Source organism: Nothobranchius furzeri, chromosome 16, assembly GCF_043380555.1.
Source record: "Nothobranchius furzeri strain GRZ-AD chromosome 16, NfurGRZ-RIMD1, whole genome shotgun sequence".
Classification (NCBI taxonomy): Eukaryota; Metazoa; Chordata; class Actinopteri; order Cyprinodontiformes; family Nothobranchiidae; genus Nothobranchius; species Nothobranchius furzeri.
The window spans coordinates 58,098,841-58,111,340 of NC_091756.1; the positions used below are offsets into that span (position 1 = coordinate 58,098,841).

General features: G+C 44.2%; 1 protein-coding gene across 2 annotated transcripts in view; it reads right to left on the minus strand.

The window, feature by feature from the left end:
• The window catches only part of sec16b (SEC16 homolog B, endoplasmic reticulum export factor), a 26,272-nt gene that overhangs the window by 8,807 nt on the left and 4,965 nt on the right, over nucleotides 1–12,500 (minus strand). For both annotated transcript variants that reach the window (XM_015962304.3, XM_015962305.3), the window contains exons 5-16: nucleotides 9,917–10,128; nucleotides 9,420–9,571; nucleotides 7,865–7,926; nucleotides 7,622–7,760; nucleotides 7,322–7,552; nucleotides 5,935–6,032; nucleotides 4,571–4,652; nucleotides 4,357–4,474; nucleotides 4,165–4,276; nucleotides 1,039–1,144; nucleotides 796–933; nucleotides 584–697 (exon numbers count right to left, since the gene is read on the minus strand). In XM_015962304.3, coding sequence (XP_015817790.3) covers nucleotides 584–697; nucleotides 796–933; nucleotides 1,039–1,144; nucleotides 4,165–4,276; nucleotides 4,357–4,474; nucleotides 4,571–4,652; nucleotides 5,935–6,032; nucleotides 7,322–7,552; nucleotides 7,622–7,760; nucleotides 7,865–7,926; nucleotides 9,420–9,571; nucleotides 9,917–10,128 — 1,564 coding nt within the window. The remainder of the gene's footprint in view (nucleotides 1–583; nucleotides 698–795; nucleotides 934–1,038; nucleotides 1,145–4,164; nucleotides 4,277–4,356; nucleotides 4,475–4,570; nucleotides 4,653–5,934; nucleotides 6,033–7,321; nucleotides 7,553–7,621; nucleotides 7,761–7,864; nucleotides 7,927–9,419; nucleotides 9,572–9,916; nucleotides 10,129–12,500) is intronic.

Consider the following 12,500-nt stretch of genomic DNA (forward strand, 5'->3'; position numbering starts at 1 on the left):
TCAGAACAGCTAACAGGTGGTCAATGGATTTCATAGAACTACTGTCCTGTTTTAATATCGTGAGAACAACATGTCAAGATGAGTTGTTGAAATCTAGTAGAAGAGAACGAACCAACACACTAAACTTCACATGGGTTCTTCCTGTCACTCCTCTGTCGGGAACCTTGGTGTGACATTTTCCTATTTAAAAGAGACAATGTGTTGTTTCTACTTTATCTCTGGAAACTGACTGATTGAGACCTGCATAATGTGATTTACAATAATCTGGGTGAGATGGGATGAAGGCATTGTTCAATGGTGTTCCTAAAGTGCCAAAACTTGTGCACACAATTTGCGTGAACGTGTCAAACATCGAGCGAGTGAATGTGACACAATCGGGTTCTACTTCAAAACATTGGTTGGTTTTCAAGTGTCTAAAGGTTTACATCCACTGTGTTTGTCAGAACTCCTGCCAGAACTTTGAGGTCCACTAAAAATTCCCACATCAGCTGTTTGTTTCCCTGGTGAACTGAATTGAGGCTAAATGTCTTCCTTTGCAGATAAAGTGATGTAAATAAAAATATGATGAAAAAGAGCCAGTCACCTGTAAACTTCCATGCCGTGTGCGTAACCTGTGCAGCCACTCTGGTTCCCGCAGAGCTCCACTTAACACGGTTTCGCCGTACTGACCCTCTGAATGTCTCAGTCTGTCCGACAGCTACAAGAGAAAAGGCATACAGCAGATCCATGCTCACTTGATTTGACAGATCACCACCCAGATATGAAGAACATTCTGTACCGAGTACATGCACCGACCTTAATGACCTCTGCTGTCAGCACAAAGTCAGGCTCCCTCTGCTTCAGGAGGGCCCCTCCAACCACCTCACAGTAATGAAAGGCCTGAGAGGAAAGTCCGAAGTCCAACAACCGACAGGCATACAGGAACTTATACACCTGAACACACACGTAAATAAATAAATGTTTATGGTACTGAAAGATTCTAAACATCAGTTTTAGGATTTTTTATCATCTGAGGCAGCTCCGATACACGTAACCCACCTGAAGGGACGGTGTTGTGAAGTGTTTGCTTCCGAGTGCCTGGCTGTACTCGTACAACTCTGTGCACTGGATGGCAGAATTTGTGGCAAAGCATCCAAACGTTTGCCTAGAAGACAAAACAAAAGCAGGAAAATCACATTCCAGTCCATGCATGGCCTACTGAAAAGTCACAGCTCAATCTGATCGTTTTGAATGTCCTGAAAACAGCAGATCCAAAACCTCAGCCTATCGAATTTAGGCTCCTTTGACCCTGGACAGAAGAGAAATAAAGGTTCTTACGGGGAGTTAATCATAAAATGTTATCTAATGGTTGCTAATCAATAGGAAAAGCAAAAAAAAAATAAATTTTCATGATCTAATATTAGTATAAGATATGACGGTTGCATAACCATAAACTAATTATCTTAGCTCTTCATTATTGGTCAGAGTGCACAATGGACTCACTACGATTTAAGAAGTGCACAAAACTTAAAAGGAACCCAGGTTACAAAACTTTGTGGTTCTTAAAAGATAAATGTTACTATCAATTATATTAAAGTGGTGTAAAAAAAACTTCTTAATGTCTTCATTTTTATAAAATTTGTAAATGTAGCTTAACTTGTAGGTCGCCATTGTTGTTAGTGTCGCACTGCACTCTGGGTAGTGACGTCATTTGGTTGTACGTCGGTTGCACCGGCCGGCTTTGGGACCCTGTAGTGACAGTTCAGTGACATCAACATGTCATCTGTTCAGCCTTTTCACTTTGAACCAGAGTGAAACATCAATGAGGACGTCGGTGACGATGTCTCACAAAATGAGCATCAAAATGAAGAGCAAGAAGGGCGGGATGAAGCGAGTGCAGGACAAAACGGGTGGTGCATGTGCGGCAAATGTGTCTCCATGGTAACCGAGAGGGAGAAAGCTCACATTTTTGTCTGCAGAAGTTAACGGTAAGCTATCGTGCCATAAAACGTGTTCAATTATGAATGATTTTGGAGAATATTAGCATCCAGAGCTGCCGTGTGCTTCACAGATGATTAGGATATTCAGCGAAACGACTTTAATCGTTTTTGCAGATATTATATATTTGGAGAACACTGCATTGCTACACTTCCTGCTTGTTTTACTGACGGGAGAGGTGAATGTTCAGCGTCATCCGTGACGAGTGGCATGTCCGATGGTTCGCCCAACATGACAGGAGCGGCAGCTGCAGGAGCGGGTTGTCGGCTCAGGAGAGCGTCTCTTGTCTCTCCGAGGGCATTTAGGCTCCTTGTGTGGGAAAATGGTCGGTAAAGCATTTAGTTTCCACCTCTTCTTATACCCAGCCGCTCTGGTGAGCTCTTTAAGCAGTCGTGGTCGACTGTAAGCCCGTAAACGCAAGCACGTAAACAAACACTAGCGTCAATAGCTATTCTTCCAACGGACTGGCACTCTGTCCAGGGTGTACCCCGCCTGATTGCCCGTTGACTGCTGGAGATAGGCACCAGCCCCCCTGCGACCCTACGTGGACATGCAGTTCAGAAAATGGATGGATGGATGGACGCTGTTCGTCCAAGTGCAACCAATGTACGTCATCGCCCCCAGAGTGCATTGCGTGAGGAAAACATGGCGTCCTACGTATGTCCAAAAATCTACTAAATATTATAGATTTATAAATAAACAGTAATATTTTGTGTGTTTCTAACAACATATTTTGGTACAACAGAAAACCTGTGGCTTATTAGGGCTTACACGTCCTCATAGCTGGAGTTCCTTTTAAAAGGTAGTATGGTTGTGGTGCCCCATTTTCATAGCGGCTGGCTGTACAGGTGAAACTTGAGAAATCTGAATGTGGTGCAAAAACAAATTTATTTCAACAATTCACCTCTAAAGGTGAAACTGATACATGATGCAAAACTCATTACACACAAAGCCAGAAGTCACAGCCTTTATTTGTTATAATTGTGATGACCACGGCTCACAGCTGATGAAACCCCCACATTCACAATCTCGGACAATTAGAATATTGTGCAAAGGTTCAATATTCTAAACTCAAAGTGTCACACTCTAATCAGCTAATAAGTCCAGAACACCTGCAAAAGGTTTCTGAGCCTTTAGATGGTCTCCACCCCGGGTTTCCACGGGAGCCGTCAGCAGCACGTTACTGCAGCAGCACGTCTTGCTCGCATTAGCTGCTGCTTGGCCCTTCCCACGAGACGCGAAGCAGCAGGGGAGCAGCTGTCACCGACCGAGCACGAAGTCACACGAGTGACTTCGTCAGTAAACACAACAACAAGCAGGAGAAAACTACAACATGGTTTGTGTTTTATGTTCTGTCCATTTTATAATCGCCAATATGGACCTGAAAAACAAAGGAGACCGCTAGCTAGGCGATAACTTCTCACGGGGATGCACAGTTAGTAACTTTTCTTAAACGTAAAGCAACCGGAAGGCAGTACGTTCTTTATTCTGAAAATCTCGGGAGCTTCTCTCCATTTCCGCGTCCGATTTCCTGTCTTTCCTTCCCCAAAAATGTCGAACTTGACCCGTTTCAGAGGCGTCGCGCGTAGAAAATAGAACCGGCGCGTAAAGGCCGCGACATGCTGCTCCTGAGACGCGGCCGACTCGCGCTGCTGACGGCTCCGGTGGAAAAGGTTCTGTTGACTACAGCTGTTCCTATCAGCAGCTATGACGTGCTGCTGCAGTAACGTGCTGCTGACGGCTGCTGTGGAAAGCCGGGGTCAGAGTGTCACCTGTAAAGGTAGCACAGGTAGGGACAGGGAAAATGAACAAAGTGGGACCTGAACATGGTCTTCGTCATGGAAAGTTTCACTATTTGAATTACCTTTTTTCTACAGCCTGATGAAGGTGCAGGGCAGCATTTAGGGACATGGAAAAATGATCAGAGAAATAAACAAAAGCTTTGAGCACAGAGTCATGGTTGCCTTTATATTTACAGTATCTTGTACCGTCACAATGGCAGATGGTTGTTACTGAAACTGCTCCAGATTTTGTCATGAAAATGGCCGTGCAGGATGAATTATGTCATACTGCACTGTGCAATTAAAACAAAGTGAACAGGGAGGACATAATCATGCTAAAAGTCTCAGTCTGACAAGCTGCAGAGCAGCCGACTGATGATTGGCAGACGTTGGACGAGTAGCTCACCTGTGGCTGCTGCCCAGAAGCACCAGTCTCTCTGCGTTGTTCGTAAACAGCCCAAAGGGAACTCCGGCTGTCAGGTAACACACATGAGCAGCATGGATGAGGCCTCTGGAGGCTGAATGGAGAAGAGCAACCGCAGATATCAGCTCACATGTCCATGAATGACAACCCGTCAATCAGTGAGTGTGTTTGTACCGAGTGAGTCTCCCATGGAGATGATGGCCTTCTGCTGCACAGCAGGGTCTCTTGCCTCATTGGAGAGCATTACAGCCAGATGGGGCCTCCAGTCTCCCCACTTTTTATTTGCACAGCTCTGGGCACAGAACCGGATCATTAAAACCCTTACTGGCTGATATAGCATCAGATTATTTTAATCCTGGTGTACGTGTGAGTTTTACAAACATTTTACCAAGGCTACAGACGGAATTCTCCCAGAGAGCAGCTGGAAAAGAGTCTGCAAGGGATCGCTAGCTGCTAGCTGGCTTGTAAACCTGAAAAAGAGAGCAGTTTGTGCCATTTCACACCTATAGCCAAGACTAGCTGCAGTGCTAGTATGCTAAAACAATGAGCAACCTTTTTAAAGAGCATCCCTTCTGTCCGTTTGTGCAGAAGCACCCTGATAGCTCACATTCTGCACCTCCTGTCAATCGCAAATCTTAATCGGCCAGGCTATCTGCCAGTTATCTCTTAAGACATTCCTCCCCCTGACAACCTGGCACCTGCTGCTGCGTAACAGACGCGACCAATTTCAAAAATAGTCTGCAAAACTCAAGATTGGGTTACAGGATGAATAGTTCTCAGAAACGGCTGTTTAGTTATGCAACGAATCCTTCTCCCAATTGTAAAACATCCCTTGGTATAAAAGTTTATTCTAGTTGCCTTCTCAATGGATGACACCTCTGTAACTGGTACGATTAAAGGGCCGGACTGGCATTGCAATGCATCACTCCACATGATTTACATTCTGCAGCCAAGCGTTAATAGCCACTGGTATTTGCAGTTTAATCAGGCAACTCGGCTTGAAGGACAAGCAGATCTGATTTCAACTAGACATTTGAAACACTGAATGTGGTCTCTGCACAGGTAAAAAAAAAAAAAGAAAACTAAATGATCTTATAACAGAAAGCTTTGTCACCGTGAGTTTTTCTTTGTCATCTGGTTTCCACCCCCTCCATCACACTGAAATAGCCGTGGATAAATTAAGACTACACAAAGTACGAGTGCGCTCATTTGAGTATTTGCTAGTGCAAAGTACAGACATGAGAACTGATCAATGCACTTTATGGTCCACCTTGAAAAACATGATTAAAATTTGTAAAAGTCACTACTCAGTGGCACCACCAAGGGGTGGCCAGGGGGCACCATAACCAGCCCTGGAAAATTGTTGGCCACCACAAATCCTTGTTTTCTGGCTACATCTGATTTTTATTTTTTTATGACAATCCAAATTGCACAAATCAAATTCTGTCAAATCCAACCCAGGTCGCTTTCATATGTGGTCCTGAATCGGACACACATCTGATGTTTTCAAAGTGACCACACTCGCAAAAGTGGTATCAAAGGTCATCTGACTTTTACATCATCACCGTGACTGCGTGTGAGGTGGACTTCGCAAATCAGAGCCGAAGGAGGCTGGAAGCAGCAGGATCACATGACAGTGAATCAAACCAGCTTCCTCACATCACTTGGTCACAATTTTGTCATTTCCCACCAGTCTGGAGAACATGCCGACTGCTAGCAGCGAACCTCTTTAACACGTCTCAGTTGTCTCACCTGTTCAGTACAGTGGTGTATGACCTGCTGCCCATTTTACTGGCCAGAAAGAGCGCGTGGCCCCACAGGCCGTTGATCATAGCCGATTCCAGGGCCTCCTGAGAGCCACACAAAAATGAGAAAAACACATAGAGCTTAATGGACTCAGACTACCACTATTTAGGTGTCATGGCTTCCAAAACTATACCCACAGTTTTACCGACCGCACTTAAAAGTGAATGAGGGTGCCTGCAGGGCCGGCGTAAACTGCTTTTGTTAGGAGCTGGGTACAGGCTCAAGCAGACCAACAATCAATACAATGTTGTGTGCTCCATGTTTAAAATATATGAGTTTGTTTAATTTTTACCCTGATTATTCTTAAGATAAAATAATGGGGTTCAACATGAATAAAAGGTGAAATTAGCAGAAAAAACATGTGATGGTTGTCTCTCATCTTGTGCAGTTTTTATGTTTAAAGCACTTGTCCCTGTCAGAACACTGCATAGAGCTCTCTTTAGTTCTTTTTTGGCCCGCTGAATTCATTAACATGGTTTAAAATGTTGTTGACTCTTTTAATTCAAAAAATGGAGCTCAATAAGGAGTCTTAATAACGGTTGTTTAAAATGTCTGTTTGCTGGAATAACGAGACAACCCCTGAGTTCTGTCTCCCGTCACTGTGGTCCTCTACTGAAACAAGCGTGAGCTGATTAGTTTGTGCTGTAAAAACAATAAAAATTAAAACAAGTATCCCACTCGACACATTTAACACCCTGGGATTGATTTAAACCAGGGGTGTCAAATATGAGGCCCGCGGGCCGGATACGGCCCGCAAGCGGGTTAAATCCGGCCCGCGAGATGGTTGTGTAACCTTTATTTTCATACTTTACAGTGTAGAGTTAAAATAAACGTATCTTTGTGAGCAAGTTTCCTCTGTAACGAGTATAAATAAAACAAAGCTGCGCTCAAGGCTCCCACAAGAACTTGAATCACATCCTGAAGTTGGCCGCCACTCAGGATGTGACTTCTGATGTTGATGTGCTGGTGAAAGCTAAAAGATGTAAAGTACAATGAGTCAAATATACTTTAAGTGCTGCATGAAACTGATCTAGCCATGTGATCTGTAAGCTCTTTGAATCACTAAGGAATGTTTTTATTTGTTGATTTTTTTTTTTTTTTCAAATTTTCAAGTACACTTCAGGTGTTGTGCTTGTACTACACTGTCCTCAGGCTCCAGCCTTGTTTTATATTGATTGTATTAAAACAAAGAAAACAATCTGAAGTTTTTTTTTTATTTACCGGTCCGGCCCACTTGGGACTAGATTTCCCTCAATGTGGCCCCCTGAGCTAAAATGAGTTTGACACCCCTGATTTAAACTAAAAGCTTTGATGGAGAGGATTGGAAATGAACCTTTTTCCTTCCACCGAGCAGCAGCTGAGTGTAGCTCTGCAAGGCTTTTTCTGGGCTCTCGGAGCGAAAGCTGCTCAGGTCTCCTGTGAGAAGGTCACCTCCTCCAGTTGGTGGCGCTACGGTAGACGCAGGCTCATTAAAGTCAATGAGCGTGGGTGCATCTGAGCCCCCGTTTCCATTAGAACGGAAATCCTGCACAAGCAGCTCTGCAATGTCTGACCCCGCCATTTGCTAAAAAAGATGAAAATTTGTTAGAAAGGAGCTTTGAACTTTGACCGCTTCTTGATATGTACCACCTACCCCATTCTGTCTACAGAGAAGTATTAATAGATTCCACAAGAGGGCAGCAGAGCTCTTATCGTGTAGCTTTATGTCTCTCATGCAGGCCTCTGCCTTCTGGTGGGCGAACTCGATAGCATCCACTTTGTGCAAATCCTCCCTTGAGAAAATATGGATAACTTTTTAACAGCAAGCACTCATAAAACTATAAGGGAATATGATTGATTTAGTAGAGACTTTTTTTGTTTGATGATGCAGCCGTACCTGGTTAGAGGCCCTGGAAAGTTTCTCATCTCCTGCTGTTCCTGTGTCTCACTGAGAATCACCTGTACATACACAGAGACCTTGGTTTCATATTTTTGAAGCTATTTATGATAAGAAATTTTACAGACAGTGGAAGACACTGAGCGTGTTTATGGCATCTGAAAAAAGAAAAATAACACCAAGGTAAACACGATGACGACCAAGTCACTAGGAGTAATGCTGGTAAAAACCTCAGCTAATGAAACCGATGGTTGATGAAAAGATGGACAAGCATCATCCATCAATTCAATTCAATTCAATTCAAGTTTATTTATACAGCACCAAATCACGACAAGAGTCGTCTCAAGGCACTTCACATAATAAACATTCCAATTCTGGTCAGTTCATTAAGCCAATCAGAAATAATGTTTCCTATATAAGGAACCCAGCAAATTGCATCAAGTCACTGACTAGTGTCAGTGACTATACAGCAATCCTCATACTAAGCAAGCATGCAGTGACAGTGGAGAGGAAAACTCCCTTTTAACAGGAAGAAACCTCCAGAGAATCCTGGCTCAGTATAAGCAGCCATCCTCCACGACTCACTGGGGATCGAGAAGACAGAGCACACACACACACACACACACACACACACACACACACACACACACACACACACACACACACACGCACACACACACACGCACGCACACTCACACGCACACACACTCGCACACACACGCACACGCACACACACTCGCACACGCACACACACGCACACACACACGCACACACACACGCACACACACTCGCACACACACGCGCACACACACGCGCACACACACGCACACACACTCGCACACACACTTGCACACACACACACACGCACACACACTCGCACACGCACACACACGCACACACACACACACACACGCACACACACTCGCACACGCACACACACGCACACACACACACACACACACACACACACACACACTCGCACACACACTCGCACACACACTCACACACACACTCACACACACACACACACACACACACACCACACACACTCGCACACACATTCACACACACACACACACACACACACACACCACACACACTCGCGCACACACTCACACACACACTCACACACTCACACACACACACACACACACACACACACACACACACTCACACACTCACACACACACACACACACACACACAAGACACACATCAAACATTCACATCGTGAAATGTTTTACCGTCATCATTATCATTATTAACACAGCTGTCAAGGATGACCAAAGTGCTGAACAAGGCATCAATAGATTAAAAATCACAATAAAATGTAGTACTTACTCACTGATGTAGATAAGGTCAAATAAAAGTCGATAGTTACGTTAGAAAAGGAGTAAAAACACAACCATTAACATTTTTTTATGAAAAAGGGAGTTTCTCACGCTGATAAAACACAAGAGACTTGTTTCATTAAACCACTGCTAAAGCTTACTGCTCTCCAGTGGATTTGATCACAACTACTTCATTTTCAACGTTAAATAAAAGTTAGAACTCACTTCCATGCTGTGGATCTGCAGCTGGCTGACACTTTCTGGTGCTGACAAGTGCGGGGTGACTCGCACGAGTTTGCCTGCAGGCCCGAAGCTCACCACTGCATGAGGGATGGAGAACTTCAGAGGAGCTGGGACCTGACGCGCAGCTTTGTGCTCTAAGAACAAAGCAGAAGAGACCAAAGGGACGAGTATGGAGTGATAAATGCTGAATGACCTGCACGTGTAAAGCGCTTTTCAGAGTCAGAGGACTCCCACATCCATTCACACACACATTCACACACTGATGGTGATGAGCTACGATGTAGCCACAGCTGCCCTGGGGCGCACTGACAGAGGCGGGGCTGCCGAGCACAGGCGCCACCCTCTGACCACCACCAGCAAAGAAGGAGGGTTAAGTATCTTGCCTGAGGACTATTACTGGACAGCCCGCTCAACCTCTTGAGCCACTGCTGTCCAGGGTGTCGTGGTGAGAAACAGAAGGTCTCTAATAGTCCACTAACCTGTGTCAGAAGTGGTGGCAGGCCATGGGTCAGAATCACCGAGGTCAGCTCCATTCATGTACTGACTCAGCTCATAACTGCTGGAAGACAGTCCCGATGTTTTGGACCTCTCCAGGGTCCCGGGGTAGTAGCAGGAACTCTCATCATCTCTGGAGGGAGTTTCTTCATGTTCTCTGAAGGATTGCAGAGAGCTGCTGTTGCCGTAGTCCCACCTGGAAGAAACTGGACGTTTTAACAAGTCACAAGTTTATGTGCACTCTTCATGAGGGTGGCTACGACTGGCTTGAATAATCCATTTTCCAAGGTGGAATAATTAAGCAGCAAACAACTTCAGTTAAAAACAAGAATTAGGTTTAGATCACATATGTCAGACTCAAGGCCCGCGGGCCAGATGCGGCCCGCGGAGCATTTTTATGTGGCCCGCAAGATAAATATCAAAAATATATTAAAACTGGCCCGCTGGCCGATTTTACCGCAAAGACTGCAACTCCCATGATGCTTTGCGGCGTCAGCGCGGAGCCGATGCGCCCCCTCCTTTGTGTTTTTTCAGCGCCTGCTGCCGGTGTCTGCAGCTCCGCTGTCTCGGACAAACTAAACACTCCTCTCACTCAGCGCCGAGTTCACTCAGCTGTTTTCTGACGTTGAAGCCCAGAAACGGAGATTCTAGTCGCTCAGTAATGTGTTCACGACTGAAAGAGAAAGTTTTCCAACTAACGTCCAGACAGAGCTGATATAACTCCAGCGACACGCTCAAACCAGCACGACTCTGTGACTGCTGTCGTGTTTCCTCCCCGACACGCAACAACGTGGTCAAGCTGCTCAGACATGTTCATCAGCACAAACCTATGTGAGCACCTGTTGTCATCTAATGTTGTCATTATTATGATGAAGATGAACAAAACAACAGGAGTCCTCCTCAGCTCAGATCAACCCCATGATGCAGGTATCTGGCTGGAACAGGTGAGCATCACAGTAAACCAGTGGAGCAAACTGAGCTTTAAATATGTTGGTTTTATGCTCTTTTTCTGCTCCAAAACATGAAAGTTAACAGGTGAGATGTTGCATTTTCATTTAAGATAAAATGATATTTTTATTTTGTTGCTGGCCCGTGAGAAAAGATTTAAAAGATTTTAAAAATGCTGATTTTACCACAAGTAATGAATAGCACTGATGCCTTTTATTTAAAACTGACTTGCTCGTGTGTAATTTGGTTATTCCACATTCAGTGTTAATGCAGAAATATGTTTGTTTCCAAATTTAAAGGTTCAAAATTGCATATGTTCATAAAGAAAATGTGCAAATTTGCTGTCACTTTTTCAAGAAATATTAAGTTTGGCCCTCGACTCCGTCCCAGAGTTTCATTTCAGCCCCGTGTGAGTTTGAGTTTGACACCCCCGGTTTAGATGTTTGAGGATTTTTTATTTTCTCTCCTCCACGCAGGGTCAGAGTTAGGCAAACAAGCTCTAATTTATACACACACCCTCTCTAATGGGAGTGTTAGTCAGGTAGCTTGACCAAACATGTCTTCTGTTTTTAAACAAGCTTCTGACGTACATCTTACTGTATTGTAAACACTAAGAGGGTCACACACAGTTAAACCCAGACCTAACACCAGCCTATGAAAGAGCCAACAATGTTTAGAAACAACGTTCTTGGATTTAACAGAAAACAGCAACGGAAAAGGCCGCTCTGTGGAACGTTCTGACCGGCTTTAGCTGCAAGACCAGTTAGTTTTTCACAAACTAATGGAAGATGAAAAACCTCTCGCTAATTTTACAGTTAATGCACGTTGAAGTAAAAACATAGTGTTAAATTAAAGAGCAAGTAACGTCTAAATTAACTTTTTTTTGCTGATGAACTGTATAAATGAGTGTCTAATAGTGTTTTAAATGTGTGTATTCATTATTTTAGCATTTTGGTGCATTTTCTTTAAAAATTAAAAATTCTGCCTAAATACCACAGTATAGCGCCACCTTCAGCTTAAAACATAGAATTTGACTCATTTTGAATAAATTTTAGCCAATGGCTAAAGAGTAAGATACTACGTAAACCAGTAGAGTACTACGTAGCAGCTCTGTGTCAAAGTTATAAAAGCAACGAGCGTCTCGGCCACGCCTTGTGGCGAGTTGGGAGTTGGATTTGCAAGCGAGTGTAGGACGGTTAGCGTTAGCATTAGCATATAGCATTAGCATATCCTAGTCTTTAGCGTAGCCTTTAGTGTTATAAATACTTATTTAGTGTTAGTTTGGCTGTTGGATAGTGTAGTTTAGTTAGTGTTTGGCTGTTAGTGTAATTAGGAAAGTAGTTCAGGTTTAGTCCTCCATATCGTGTTAGAATGGTGAGACGGTGTAGTGTAGTATGGTTGCGGTGGCTCTGTGGGGTTGCACTCCTTTCCGCTGGACTTAGAAATTAGGCGCCAGTGGTTGAGTGCAATCGGTGTCTGGAAAACATTCAGCTCCCGCCTGGTGCTGTAGTCTGCAACCAGCATTTTACCCGCGATTCTGCACGTCTCCGTTTGAAGAGGGAGGCTGTGCCCACCGTGGCTCTTCGTTTGTGCAATTAATAAAACTGTCTTTCCGTTTCA